This window comes from Ctenopharyngodon idella, chromosome 1 (assembly GCF_019924925.1).
Source record: "Ctenopharyngodon idella isolate HZGC_01 chromosome 1, HZGC01, whole genome shotgun sequence".
NCBI lineage: Eukaryota > Metazoa > Chordata > Actinopteri > Cypriniformes > Xenocyprididae > Ctenopharyngodon > Ctenopharyngodon idella.
The window spans coordinates 12992292-13004453 of NC_067220.1; the positions used below are offsets into that span (position 1 = coordinate 12992292).

The 12162-nt window shown below is 38.4% G+C and overlaps 1 protein-coding gene across 3 annotated transcripts in view; it reads right to left on the reverse strand.

Annotated features, from left to right (window-relative positions):
• Positions 1–402: 402 nt before the first annotated feature.
• The window catches only part of trpc5a (transient receptor potential cation channel, subfamily C, member 5a), an 80446-nt gene continuing 68686 nt past the window's right edge, over positions 403–12162 (reverse strand). For all 3 annotated transcript variants that reach the window (XM_051907563.1, XM_051907572.1, XM_051907559.1), the window contains 5 exons: positions 11895–12090; positions 11012–11224; positions 5180–5221; positions 4870–4959; positions 403–2377 (listed from right to left, as the gene is read on the reverse strand). In XM_051907563.1, the coding sequence (XP_051763523.1) occupies positions 1505–2377; positions 4870–4959; positions 5180–5221; positions 11012–11224; positions 11895–12090 (1414 nt within the window). In that variant the 3' untranslated portion in view covers positions 403–1504. The remainder of the gene's footprint in view (positions 2378–4869; positions 4960–5179; positions 5222–11011; positions 11225–11894; positions 12091–12162) is intronic.

The following is a 12162-nucleotide window of genomic DNA, read 5'->3' on the forward strand; positions in this document are numbered from 1 at the left end:
ATCGAAATCCTCCAACATTTCTCTTTAAAATTTCTCATTTTAGACTTCTAATTCGTGACCGGTGTTTTATTTTGCTCTATCCTCTGTGCTTACGCGTTCACCATTACGTCATGAGTCAGGTCAGAGTTCACTCTTCTGCCGCAAATCAATGCGTACGGCCATCTGTTGGAAGCTGATTATTATAGTTAATAAAGTTTTAAATATGGATATTTATTTGACAAAAAACCATCGCTTTGCTTCAGAATGCCTTTATTAACCCCCTGAAGCCGTGAGGAGTACTTTTACGATGGATGGATGCAATTTTTTTTGCTTCAAAATCTGGCCCCCCTATTCACTGCCATTATAAAATGGAAGAGCCAGGATATTTTTATGTATGTCTCTGATTGTGTTCGCCTGAAAGAAGATAGTCATATACACCTAAGATGGCTTGAGGGTGAGTAAATCATGGACTAATTTTCATTTTTGGGTGAACTATCCCTTTAAGTTCACCCAAAACTTAACCCTCATGTTGTGAGGATTTTCTATTTCCCAAAAAATGTTAGTTAATTAATATTATTGCATTGGACTAAAACTTACTGACTTCGCTCACACCCAAAAATTCTGGATAATTTTTGTACTTATTTGGGATTTTTTCCCCCACCTTGTTACACTTGTGGTGTTGCTGGTCAAAAAGGACCGACCTACAAAAAATAGCTTTTAAATCTCTCGTTATGTTATATTATCACCAAATATTGGATTCAATCTTTTTGTCAACTTGTTTTCTTTCAATTAGGACAGGTTTTGTGTTTCTTTTCGGAACTAATTGATCATAAGCCTCATTTATCTGAGCTTATGTACCTCAGTTTTTGAGTGGAAAAAGCAGTATTTGTGGATAATTTTGTCAATATTCAATCAAATATGAAAAAAATTGCACTGTTTATCACACTAGTGTGCTTTAATATTTAAACTGGAAGTTTGTTTTGAAATTCTTTTATCTTGTACAAAATGGAACAAAGTCACACTTGTGGTGTTCACAGTCAAAAAAGACCGGCCTACCAAAAATAGCTTATAAATCTCTCGCTATGCTATATTCTATCACCAAATATTGGATACAATCTTTTTGTCGACTTGTTTTCTTTCAATTAGGACAGGTTTTGTATTTATTTTGCAAACTGACTGGTTGTAGGCTTCGTTAAAAATAATCATGCAGGTGTGGAATGACATGGGGAGGGGGGAGTCATTTTTGGGTGAACTATCCCTTTAATGAAATGATGTAATGAAGACACAAAAATGCATCCTGGCCTGACTATGGCACTTTTCTATCCCTTCTGAATCTCTGTCGTCCATCGTTTCATTTATTCATCCCATCTGTCAATGATTTGGTTAAATCTCAGAGAGAAATGACAAATATTGCAGCAGCAAACAAAAGAACAAACAAGAATCGGTTGTTGTTAAGGTAATAGTTATTGATATCATCACTGGTTATTGTTATTATCAAAGTGCTGTACAGTACATACTAGCAATACTATAGCTGCGTGGTCACAGAATCGTCCTGTTCCGTTACCCAGCGGGACGAGTCTGGCGTTTGTCCGCCACAGGGCCCGACCAATCCCTGGAACACGTCCTCATTTGAGTCCAGGAGGCGGGAGCTGGAGGCGGAGAAACTGGAAGCACAGTGCAGGGAAGAAGATGGGGACAGAGGTCCTAATGTCAGTAAAACATCCCTCCCGTTAACTCTCTGTCCATTGGTTGTCATGGCAACACTGTCGCCCTCATTTAAAGTGGCCACATCCACCTGATTAAGGTTGGTCTCGCTGCGGGTGACTGGACCGTCGCCTCTGGTGAAGCCCAAGTCCTGCCAAGCCCCCGGCGGGTGAAGCAATCCATCTGAGATAGTGTAGGTTGCAGCAGTAACACCTGCAGGCTGCGGAATGTGGCTGCCCATGCGTGAGAACAGCAGCCCGAGCCGTCTGAAGGAGTTCTTCTTGGAACTAGAGAAGCGTGAAAAACGCCTCCAAGTCCGTGAAAGTGCAGGTCTTGCTGGAGCCACTGAGGACAGGGAAGAGGAGGGCGAGGGATTCTTCCTCAGTCCATTGATCTTTGGTTTATCTTCCCTGTACGCAGACGATGCTGCTGCTGTTGACGCCTCCATTCCGGAGATGGAGCGGAAAAGGGCAGAGACTCCGTAGGATGGATCTGAAGGCGTGATGGTTTTGAAAGAGACGCCTTTGGCCCCGACGCTGCTCCCATCACTGTGATAACAGGCCTCGCCATCGTCGCTGACCTCGTCTCGAAGCGTGGCCTCGCTGCTGGAGGAATAGTTCCGCCGGGGCGGCTTTCGGTTGCCGAGAAGATCCAAAACTTCGTAGCGAAAGCTGGAAATGTCCTGTTTCAGCTCCTACAGCAGAGAATTACAGAATTACATAATGCATTTAAAAAAGATTCTCATTTTTTAGCACAGCAGAAGTTACGAATCGAAGATTCTAACATGATGCATGACAAAACTAAATCACAACTAGCATGTTACATTTCTGATGTATCTGAAACTAGATTTTAAACCAATAAGATTTCACAGTGGGTCGAGGAAGAAAACAAAAATTAAGAGACTGTCCTCCTCCAAAAAAACTACCCTATAGGTCGTTTTTCCAAGCACCTTATTACGACCAATATTTACGTTTTAAAGTCATGCGCCCTCCCGCTGGCGTAAAAATAATGACAGTGTCGTGTTACATCTGTTGTCATGAAATGACGTATGACCATCGTTACCAATCAAAATGCGTGTTCATTTAAATGCAATGTGTGGACTTTTTACACAGTCTCTTACCCGCCATTTGTCTTATTTCCATTTAGCAAAACTCATTTTTTTTTATTAATGACCATACCTACCCCAACCCTAAACCTACCCTTACAATAATGCAAATACAGTGTTTATGAGCACATGCGTTCCCTGGGATCGAACCCACGATTGCATGATCACATGATTGCATATAGTTGTATATTGCAACGCTCTACCAACTGAGCTACACGTGGGTTTTTCACATTCGTAGCAAACATTTTGAGAGGTGTTTTGACACTTCAGAGCCACCATATATGCGAACACCAAAATCCAGAATGGCGTCTGACAAGTTGATCCACTTCGTCTCACAGCACAAAGCACTGTATGAAAAACAAAGTGCGGAATACAAAGAGTATTAATCAATACAAAGAGTGTATATCAAACTGAGACACTGACATCCTGAAGTAAGCTCCTTCATAAGGAGGTGGAACTCTCCTTCCTCTCTATGCAATCTCAGGATTGGATGGACCCAATATTTCATCTTTCTTTTTGTCTTTTTAAGAAGAGAGAGGAAACAAAATCAACCTCAACTCCATCTTGTATTGTTTTACGAATTTTTTCTCAACTGATTAATTTATATGCATCGGACTCAGTGTTCGAAGTGTACGAAGTGCAAGGACCTAAATTCTTTAGTTTAGGGTCCAATTCTCACTATTAACTAGTTTCTTATTAGCATGCATAATTACTACTTTATAAAGCACATATTAATGCTTTATTCTGCATCACCATAGTCTACATCCCTTAAAACTTACCCAATACCTAAACTTAACAATTATCTTACTAACTATTAGAGTTTACTGAGGCAAAAGTCATAATAGTGAATACGTGTTCCCCAAACTAAAGTGTGACCATGTTAAATATACCAAAGTACTAAAATCTGTCTTGTACCTTTATACCTTAAAAAAAAAAAAAAGTCACATGATGAGTCAAAGTTCATCACAAGTAGCTTTCCCACGAGCTGAGGTAAATACTAATTTATAGAAGCTACACACATTGTCATACACGCATATACAAAACACATCCTGGTAACACACAACACTAAAACAATTAAATAAACATTAATTTAACAACCTAAAATGTAATATAATACTTATATGTATAAGTAATAAGTACAATTTTTATTGTAATTACATGAAAAATTACATGAAATATCCCTTTAGATTGTAGTTAATCACTGTATATTTTAAGGAAAGTACCGTTACTGTTAACCAATTAACAGGTTTTTAGCATAGCATTTTTACAGTCTTCCCTAGTGAAAAATAAATATACCAAAAATGTATTTGAAATACATTTATTTTATGCTAAGTATACTACAAATACATTTACATATTTGTGTACTTAATATAGATACCCTGCAACTGTACTTTTGGTATACTAAATTGATATACTTAAAGTCTGCTAAATTGGAACAACTAATATTATAATTAATGCACTTTAGTTATCCAGAAGTAGTGCTGAGGTCCAACTAAAGATATACTTAAGTATATTTGATTGTGCTAAAATGGAACTATTGCAAGTATACTTTAAGTACACTTTAAATATCTTGCATTTTAAGACTGATATTTTACAGTGATCATACTATCCTTACTAATATTGATATTAAAACACATTTTAGGCTTAATATTAAGAAAAGTGCATTGTGCAATAGAAAGTGCTCCAAATAAAGTTTAATTATAATATATTTATATCAGTAAGTCTCAAGCGATATGTCAGTAAATATGTTAAAGGATTTATAGTATACTTAGTATAAAATAAATGTATTTTAAATACATTATGTTATATTTTATTCCAGGGTTTACCTTTAAAATAGTGATCATTATATATATTTCACATTTTTTATTTAGTTTATAAAAGTTTAAAAAATGTATTAAGTGTGCTAGTGTAGTGTTCGTGTAACAAGTATGCTAGTGTAACAAAAAATTTTGTACAGTAAAGTAACGATTGCAAATAAAGATAATAAGATAAAGAATGATTATTTGTGGCAGTGTTTTTGTTAGTAAACATGCATTTGCTGATGTTTATGCAAGATTAACAGAGAGCAGTTTCAGAAGCACCTTAAAATTCTCCTCCGTCAGCCCTTCGTTTGTCTTAGCGTTGCGGATCATGGACGCCACGTACCTCTTCACTAGACTACGGATGACCTCCTGAGGGATTGAAGGAGAAGAAGAGAAAGCAAGCAATCAGACAGAACTCCCTAATCTTGTTAATCTGGAAATGTACAGCTGGATCTTTGGTGTGACGGTGCAAGGAAAAAGAGAGACGGGGAAAACAAAGCCAGAGGCAATGCGATGTAATGCAATTACATACACAGTGTTTGTATTCTCATATGTGTGTGTAATTGCAGAGCTTTATCTGCTGACGTACCTGATAATGCTGATTCTGTATCAGCCTGTCAGCATGCTTTTCCTGAAAGGAGAAACAAATTTTCACACTGTAATTATGCAGGGTAATTGTGCTCTTTGCCTAATCAAATACATGCCACTTATTTAGTTGTTTGTTTGATAATTATTCAATTAAACTCCAGGGTCATTCACAAGAAACTGTGGTATTTCTGTGCTATGTGTCACCATCACTTACAATTGGCATATTATCAGGGCACTAAACTTTAAATTAATTATGATATAATATAATGAATCTGAATTAAATTAATTTATAAATTCATTATGTATAATTTAGTGTAGATTACAGATTTAATTATGCTTGTCACTCAATATGCATGTTTCTATTCGTGATTACTACATTTGAATGGCACTGAATAATAAATCATAAATTTACAATAGTTTTTGCATATTATTTCCCCCTGTACTTTCTGCCTAACAACTGTACTGTTATTAGTCATTTCCCTACTGTAATTTGATGATCGTGACATCAAATTTAGGGTGTTGACATGATAAAAAAATGGGTTACACTTTATTTTAAGGTGACATAGTTACATTGTATTTACTTAAATAAGTACTGAGTAATGTTAATTAACTACATGTACTTGTATAGAGTTATGCATAGTTAAGGGTTTGGTTTAGGGTTAGTTACTTTTAATTATGCATAATTAACGGTTATTACTATAGTAAGTACATGTAGTACAGTGTAACTACGTCACCTTAAAATAAAGTGTTACCAAAAAACGAATTAAGTTTCTGTTACCACTATGTTTGCATTTATATTGGCCTCGACAATATTAATTTCACACTGCAGTTAGCATATTTTTAGCATAAGAGAGGTTGAAAAACACACTACCGTTCAAAATTTTTGTAGTCTGTAAGATTTTTTAAAGGGTTAGTTCACCCAAAAATGAAAATTCTGTCATTAATTACCCTCATGTCATTCCAAACCCGTAAGACCTTCGTTCATCTTCGTAACACAAATTAAGATATTTTTGATGAAATCTGAGAGGTTTCTGACCCCCCAAAAAAGCAATGTAATTAGCAATGTAATAATTCAAGGCCCAGAAAGGTAGTAAAGACATTGTTAAAATAGTCCATGTGACTACAGTGGTTCAACCTTAATGTTATGAAGCTGACGCAGGAGCTGGCCAATAATGAGCCGGCATTCTGACGTAGAACCCAGAAGCGCTATACTGTGTTTACAACATAAACACCATAGGAGACTGACAGGGAAGAGAAGAAATTGTTGAATAAAGTCGTTATTTTTGTTTTGTTTTTGCACACAAAAAGAATTCTCGTTGCTTCATAACATTAAGGTTGAACCACTGTGGTCACATGGACTATTTTAACGATGTCTTTAGTATCTTTCTGGACCTTTAAAGTGGTGGTTAAATTGCTGTCTATGGAGGAGTAGGTTGCTCTCAGATTTCATCAAAAATATCTTAATTTGTGTTCCAAAGATGAACAGAGGTCTTACGGGTGTGGAACGACATGAGGGTGCAATGACAGAATTTTTATTTTTGGGTGAACTAACCCTTCAAGGAAGTAAGTAACTCTTTCTCTGTAAGAGTTTTTGAAAGAAGTCTCTTCCTCTCTTCCAGCTCACCAAGGTTGCATTCATTTGATTGAAAATACAGTAAAATATACAGTAATAATGTTAAATATTAATCCTGAATTGCTGATTTGCTGCTCAAGAAACATTTATTATTATTATCAATGTTGAATGTCAGTTCTTCTGCTTAAAATTTTTGTGGAAACCATGATAAATTTTTTTCAGGATTCGTCACTGAATAGAAAGTTCACAAGAACAGCATTTATTTGAAATAGAAATCTTTTGTAACATTATAAATGTATTTACTGTCCCTTTTTATCGGTCTAATGCATCCTTGCTGAATAAAAGTATTAAGTGTTGTATAAACTTTTACAGTGTACAAACTGAACTGATGGTGTCTGTAAAAAAACAATGATAGTTTGACACAACTAAGACTCTGTTGTATCTGTTGATGCTGTTGACATTTAGTCTGCTGCATATCTTTACAAAAAAGTCTGATAGTAAAAAGACTGTGTAACTATGGAAACAAAGAAACAATCTTGGGTTTATATCAACCCTTTCCTTTCACATCCACAATGAAGGAATCAATCAAAAATTTCAAATGCTATTTAAATGTAAATTCTCATGTGTAGCCCTACAATGCTTTTGCATTGTATTGAGATGTATTAGTACAGCTTTTCTAACTGGAATGTTGACATTCAGGACAAAATCTGATGTGTGCTTTTACACATGCAGAAAAAGGCATTCTGCTATTGCAGTATGAGCTGTGAAAGATCCTTAATATTCTTATCAGATATTGCAGGAAAGCTGCTCTTCTCTTAGCTCTACATGTAGGCAGCTTTATATAATGATCAAGGTTTGATCCCAGCACAGCAATGCCAGCAAACATGTGGGAGAGAGTTTTGAGTGAGTGTGTGCGTGAATGACAGTGTGAAAAAGAGAAAGAGAGAGAGTGCATGCGCATCTGTATTGATGCAGGCCAATAAAGGCCATGCAGAGAGATGGATTTGTAATAAAAGTGCGTCAGGTGGAACATGAGAGGTTATATTCGAAACAGAGAAGACGAAAGTCCCGGGAGTTTCGAGGGGAGTTGCATGGCAACACAGGAGGTTAAACTCCAGACAGACTCGGGCCATGTTACACCTCATTACATCATCAAAGGAGACATAGAAACTTGTTGAATAAAAGAATCTTCCTTCATAGAAGTTTAATTAATTCATAAGAAACTCCACTGATTCAATTGAAATGAGATTTGCTACCAATCAGGCCACTCTGAATGAAAGCAGTATTTGAAGTTTGGGGGGAGGGGGGCTGACAAGCTGATTGTGATGTCAAAAAAATGGCAAAGACCTGTCTCATGAATATTAATTAAGTCATGCTAACGTTGCTAGGTAACCTTCTCGGTTATCTAACTTATTTAATATTCATGGACCAAGCCTTTGCCATAGTAGCCCTGATAAATGGGTATTTCACATGAAATGCAACTGACCTGTAGTGTGGCATGCTAAACTACATCTAAAACTATTTTAAGAAGACTCAGTTATGTTGCCAATTCTTCTACAAGAATTATCCATGCTGTTTTTTTGACAAGAAAGACCCTTTTAAATCTTTTAACTGCAAGACCCTTTAAAAGTAACTACTAAAGACAAGAAATAATGGTGATCAATTTTCAGTTAAAAGATACACTATAATATATATGCATAATACAATTTTGAACTTTTAATTGATCAAACAATCACAAAAAAATGTATCACAGTTTCCACAAAAATACTCTTTGTTTACTCTTCAGTGGTTGGTTGTTGTCTGTGTTTGGTACACACTGTTATGCTGTTTTGGATTATCTGAATTTGTTTTATTATTAAAGACATTCGTATTGAAACCTTTTGACTCATCTTCATCTTTGGACTCCTTAATCTGTGACAGAACAACCGACCACTAATATGAATCTAGCAGCTCAGTTCGCTGTTGTGGCCCAACGTAGCCTGGACTTCATGGATTATACTCTCCAGTTCAGCCATCCGTTCAAACCTTGATGATGAGACCATCAAATCTCTGTTCTGGATCGGGAACTTTCACCATCCTATAGACCTCCCAGACACCCAAGGACTTGACTGGAGGGAGGCCATCATCCAGGTGTCTGTCCCCGATCCAGGACACAGCCAGACCCAGAGCCCAGCCCACCACCACCACCCTCGACAGAGGAGAATCTGCTAGAGCCAGAGAGTTTACGCCTGCTGTGATGAGTGAGCCACAGCCCAACTAATTGAGGACAGTGCAAATCATCGCCCCAGAGTGAGTCTGACCAGGGGTGTGAGCCAGCAACATCTGTGGCAGAGGGAATGTTGGTGGATTTGGACATGGACTGGCTGATACAATGGGACAATGAGGTACTGCCTCCCAGCCTGAATTAACTCATCATCATCGTCATCAATTAACGTCATCATCACCGCTGGTTCTAGCCAGCTTTGAGACTGTATCGTCAACTTCTACAGACTTTGAGTTTCCATCATTAATCCCATACAGCCTCCCTTTATTACCTCTACCGCAGAACTCAGCCAGTCCTCCAGCCCCGCCTCAGCTGGGTTCCTGCAGCCCTTCGTCTTCCCCCTGATGCCACCAGCTTCACCTAAGCCAGAGCATCCCTTCGCTCCACCTCGGCCCGTTGACCTGTCGGCTCCACCTTGGCTCCTCCCACCCTCGGCTCCACCAGAGACCCTCTGCCTTGCAGCTCCACCAGGCTCCCTCGTCCCTCCGGCTCCATCTCGGTCAGCCATCACCCTGCCTGTGCCGTGGACTTACGAGCCATATGCAGCACTCCAACTCTCCACCCCTTCGGCTCCAGCGGGCTCCACCCTCCCTCTGGCTCCACCTTGGTCCTCAGTCGCACCGGCTCCAACTCAGTCCTCGGGCACTAGGGTTCCTCCTCGGACACTGTGCCAGCAGTGTCGCTTGGTCCCATCGGTCGTCCCCCGGATATCGCCCGCCAAGTCACCATCATAGCTCCTTCCTCCATCGACTCCGCCATGGGCTAACTTCCTGGCTGCGCTCTGGTCACCACCACCTGGCCACACCTTCCATCATCTCCTCCATGGCTTCTTCCTCCATCGCCTCCTTGGTCTGTTCTGCCTGCTCTCACCTGCCCTTTGCTAACTCCTCTCACCAGCACTTCGTCAGCTCCTTGTCCACCTCCAAAGCCCCCCTCCCTCCCTCACTTCATCTTCATCAGGCGAGGTTGCGCCTCCCAGGGAGGGGGCGTAAGATCACAGTTATTCTGTTAGTTTCGCTTTCATGGACTTCCTGTTGTCTTCCTGCCAATCGTTTCTACTGGACACTGACTATCATCACAGCTGTTTCATCTTATAATCACTGTGTATTTAAGTTTCCCTTGTTCACTCTTCAGTGGTCTGTTGTTGTCTGTGTTTGGTACACACTGTTATGCTTTCGTGGATTATCTGAGTTTATATTATTGTTATTAAAGACATTTGTATTGGAACCTTTTGACTCATCTTCATCTTTGAACTCCTTAATCCGTGACACCATTACAGGAACAATTTACATTTTAAATATATTCAAATAGAAAAATTATTTTAAATTCTAATAATATTTCACAATATTACTGTTTTACTGTATCTTTAATCAAATAAATGCAGCCTTTGAGAGCATAAGAGACTTTCGTCTTACTGACCCCAAACTTTTGAATAGCGTATACTTTCCCTTAAAATTAATGTATATTTTAACCTAAAGTCTTGATGTTAATACAAAAAGAAAGCAACCCAATTAGTGTATGTGTGCATTGCAGATATGTTTGAGTTGTAAGGTGTTGTAGACGTACCACACTGAAGTCACTGACTTAATCAGAAGATCAAGGTTTGAAGTAGAGTATTTGATCTGATGTTGACTTCAATGTGCCAGATTTTTAAGTTGTTTTCTTTGTTAAAGTCAAAGGTTTTTTTAATGTATTTCTTTCACCCAGTGATACCTGAAGGTAATGCATGATGATACCAGTCTAAATACAATTACTGCATCCCACTATGTGTCAAAAACCAATAGTTCAAAGGCAATAAAAATGTAAATGAGCTGTTTTAGCATTCAATGTGCTGATATATGTGTGTGGCTGTGCTGTTAGTCACTGTAATGGGTAATCAGTTATACAATGAGCCTGCTGCATTGTGCTTAAAGTGTAATTTAAACCAGAACCACTTGATCAGATTCAGATGAAATCACAGTGAGCATGTTCAAATGGATTCAGGTTTTTTTCTTTACCGTAAACTCCTTCAGATTCTCGTGTTTATGGGGTTCTTCTTCAGGCGGAGCAGTCTCCGACCCGCAGAGCCGCCCGTGTACCCATAGACACAGGTACCAGAAAGACTTAGGACTGGGGACTACATTGAATGGTGGAGGGAGTGTCCCTCCCTCATCAAAGTAACTCATCCACAGCTTGGTCCGAGCAAACTTCCATTCGATGTCAGCATGGTCCTAAAGCACAGTGTCAAAAGAGCTATTAATAATAAGATCTGAAGTATAATAATTACCCTAAAGTGTGTATAAAATGTGAGTATATTCGACCAATGCATATAGTATACTGTGGTTCTCAACCAGGGAGCCGGAGCCCACTAGGGGGCCTCAGCAAACTTCAAGGGAGTTGTAGAATTAATTAAAAGTATTTAAATAAATAAATTATTATTAATATATTAAAATAATCTAACTTCAATCTAAAAATCTAAATTACTGCAATCACATTTCCCCCCCTGAATAACCATTTTTATTTTATATTGAAGGACATACAGTTCACAAAGAATCACAAAATGAATCATGGTTAATTAATATATCAATACTCCTAGGTTCTTTTCTTATAAACGTTTTAAAACAAGCAGCTTTGTAATAATCATGGCAGAAATACCAAAAATATTTTAGGGGCTTTGAATATTGTGTTGGACATATGGTGGGCCTTTGAGTCAGTGCATGAGAATAAAAGCAAAAGTTATGAAAGTGAGCAAAGAAGCCAAGACGGTACAAACAGAAGACTGTTATAATTTTATAATCTAACCTGAGCACTGAAACCTGCTTGCAATTTGTTGGCCAATCATCTGCGTACTTGCGTATAGCCTATATTTCTGGCCTTAGGATTATTGTGCTCAGTACTCACAGCGATGAGCTGGTAGGAGTTGTTCATCATAGCGATGAGCATGTTGAGGAGAACCACCAGTGAGATGACATTGTAGGTGCCGAACATGGTGGCTCCAACAAACTCAGTGAACTCGTGCCGAGCCTTCACATTGGTTACATAAAGATTCAGGAGGCCAAATATCGACCAGAACAGAGACTGAAGTGTCTCAAATAACCTGAGAGATGAAGAAAGAAAAGGCAAGAAAAAAAAAAACATAATTAGGAATGTTGTGCAATATCATCACAGA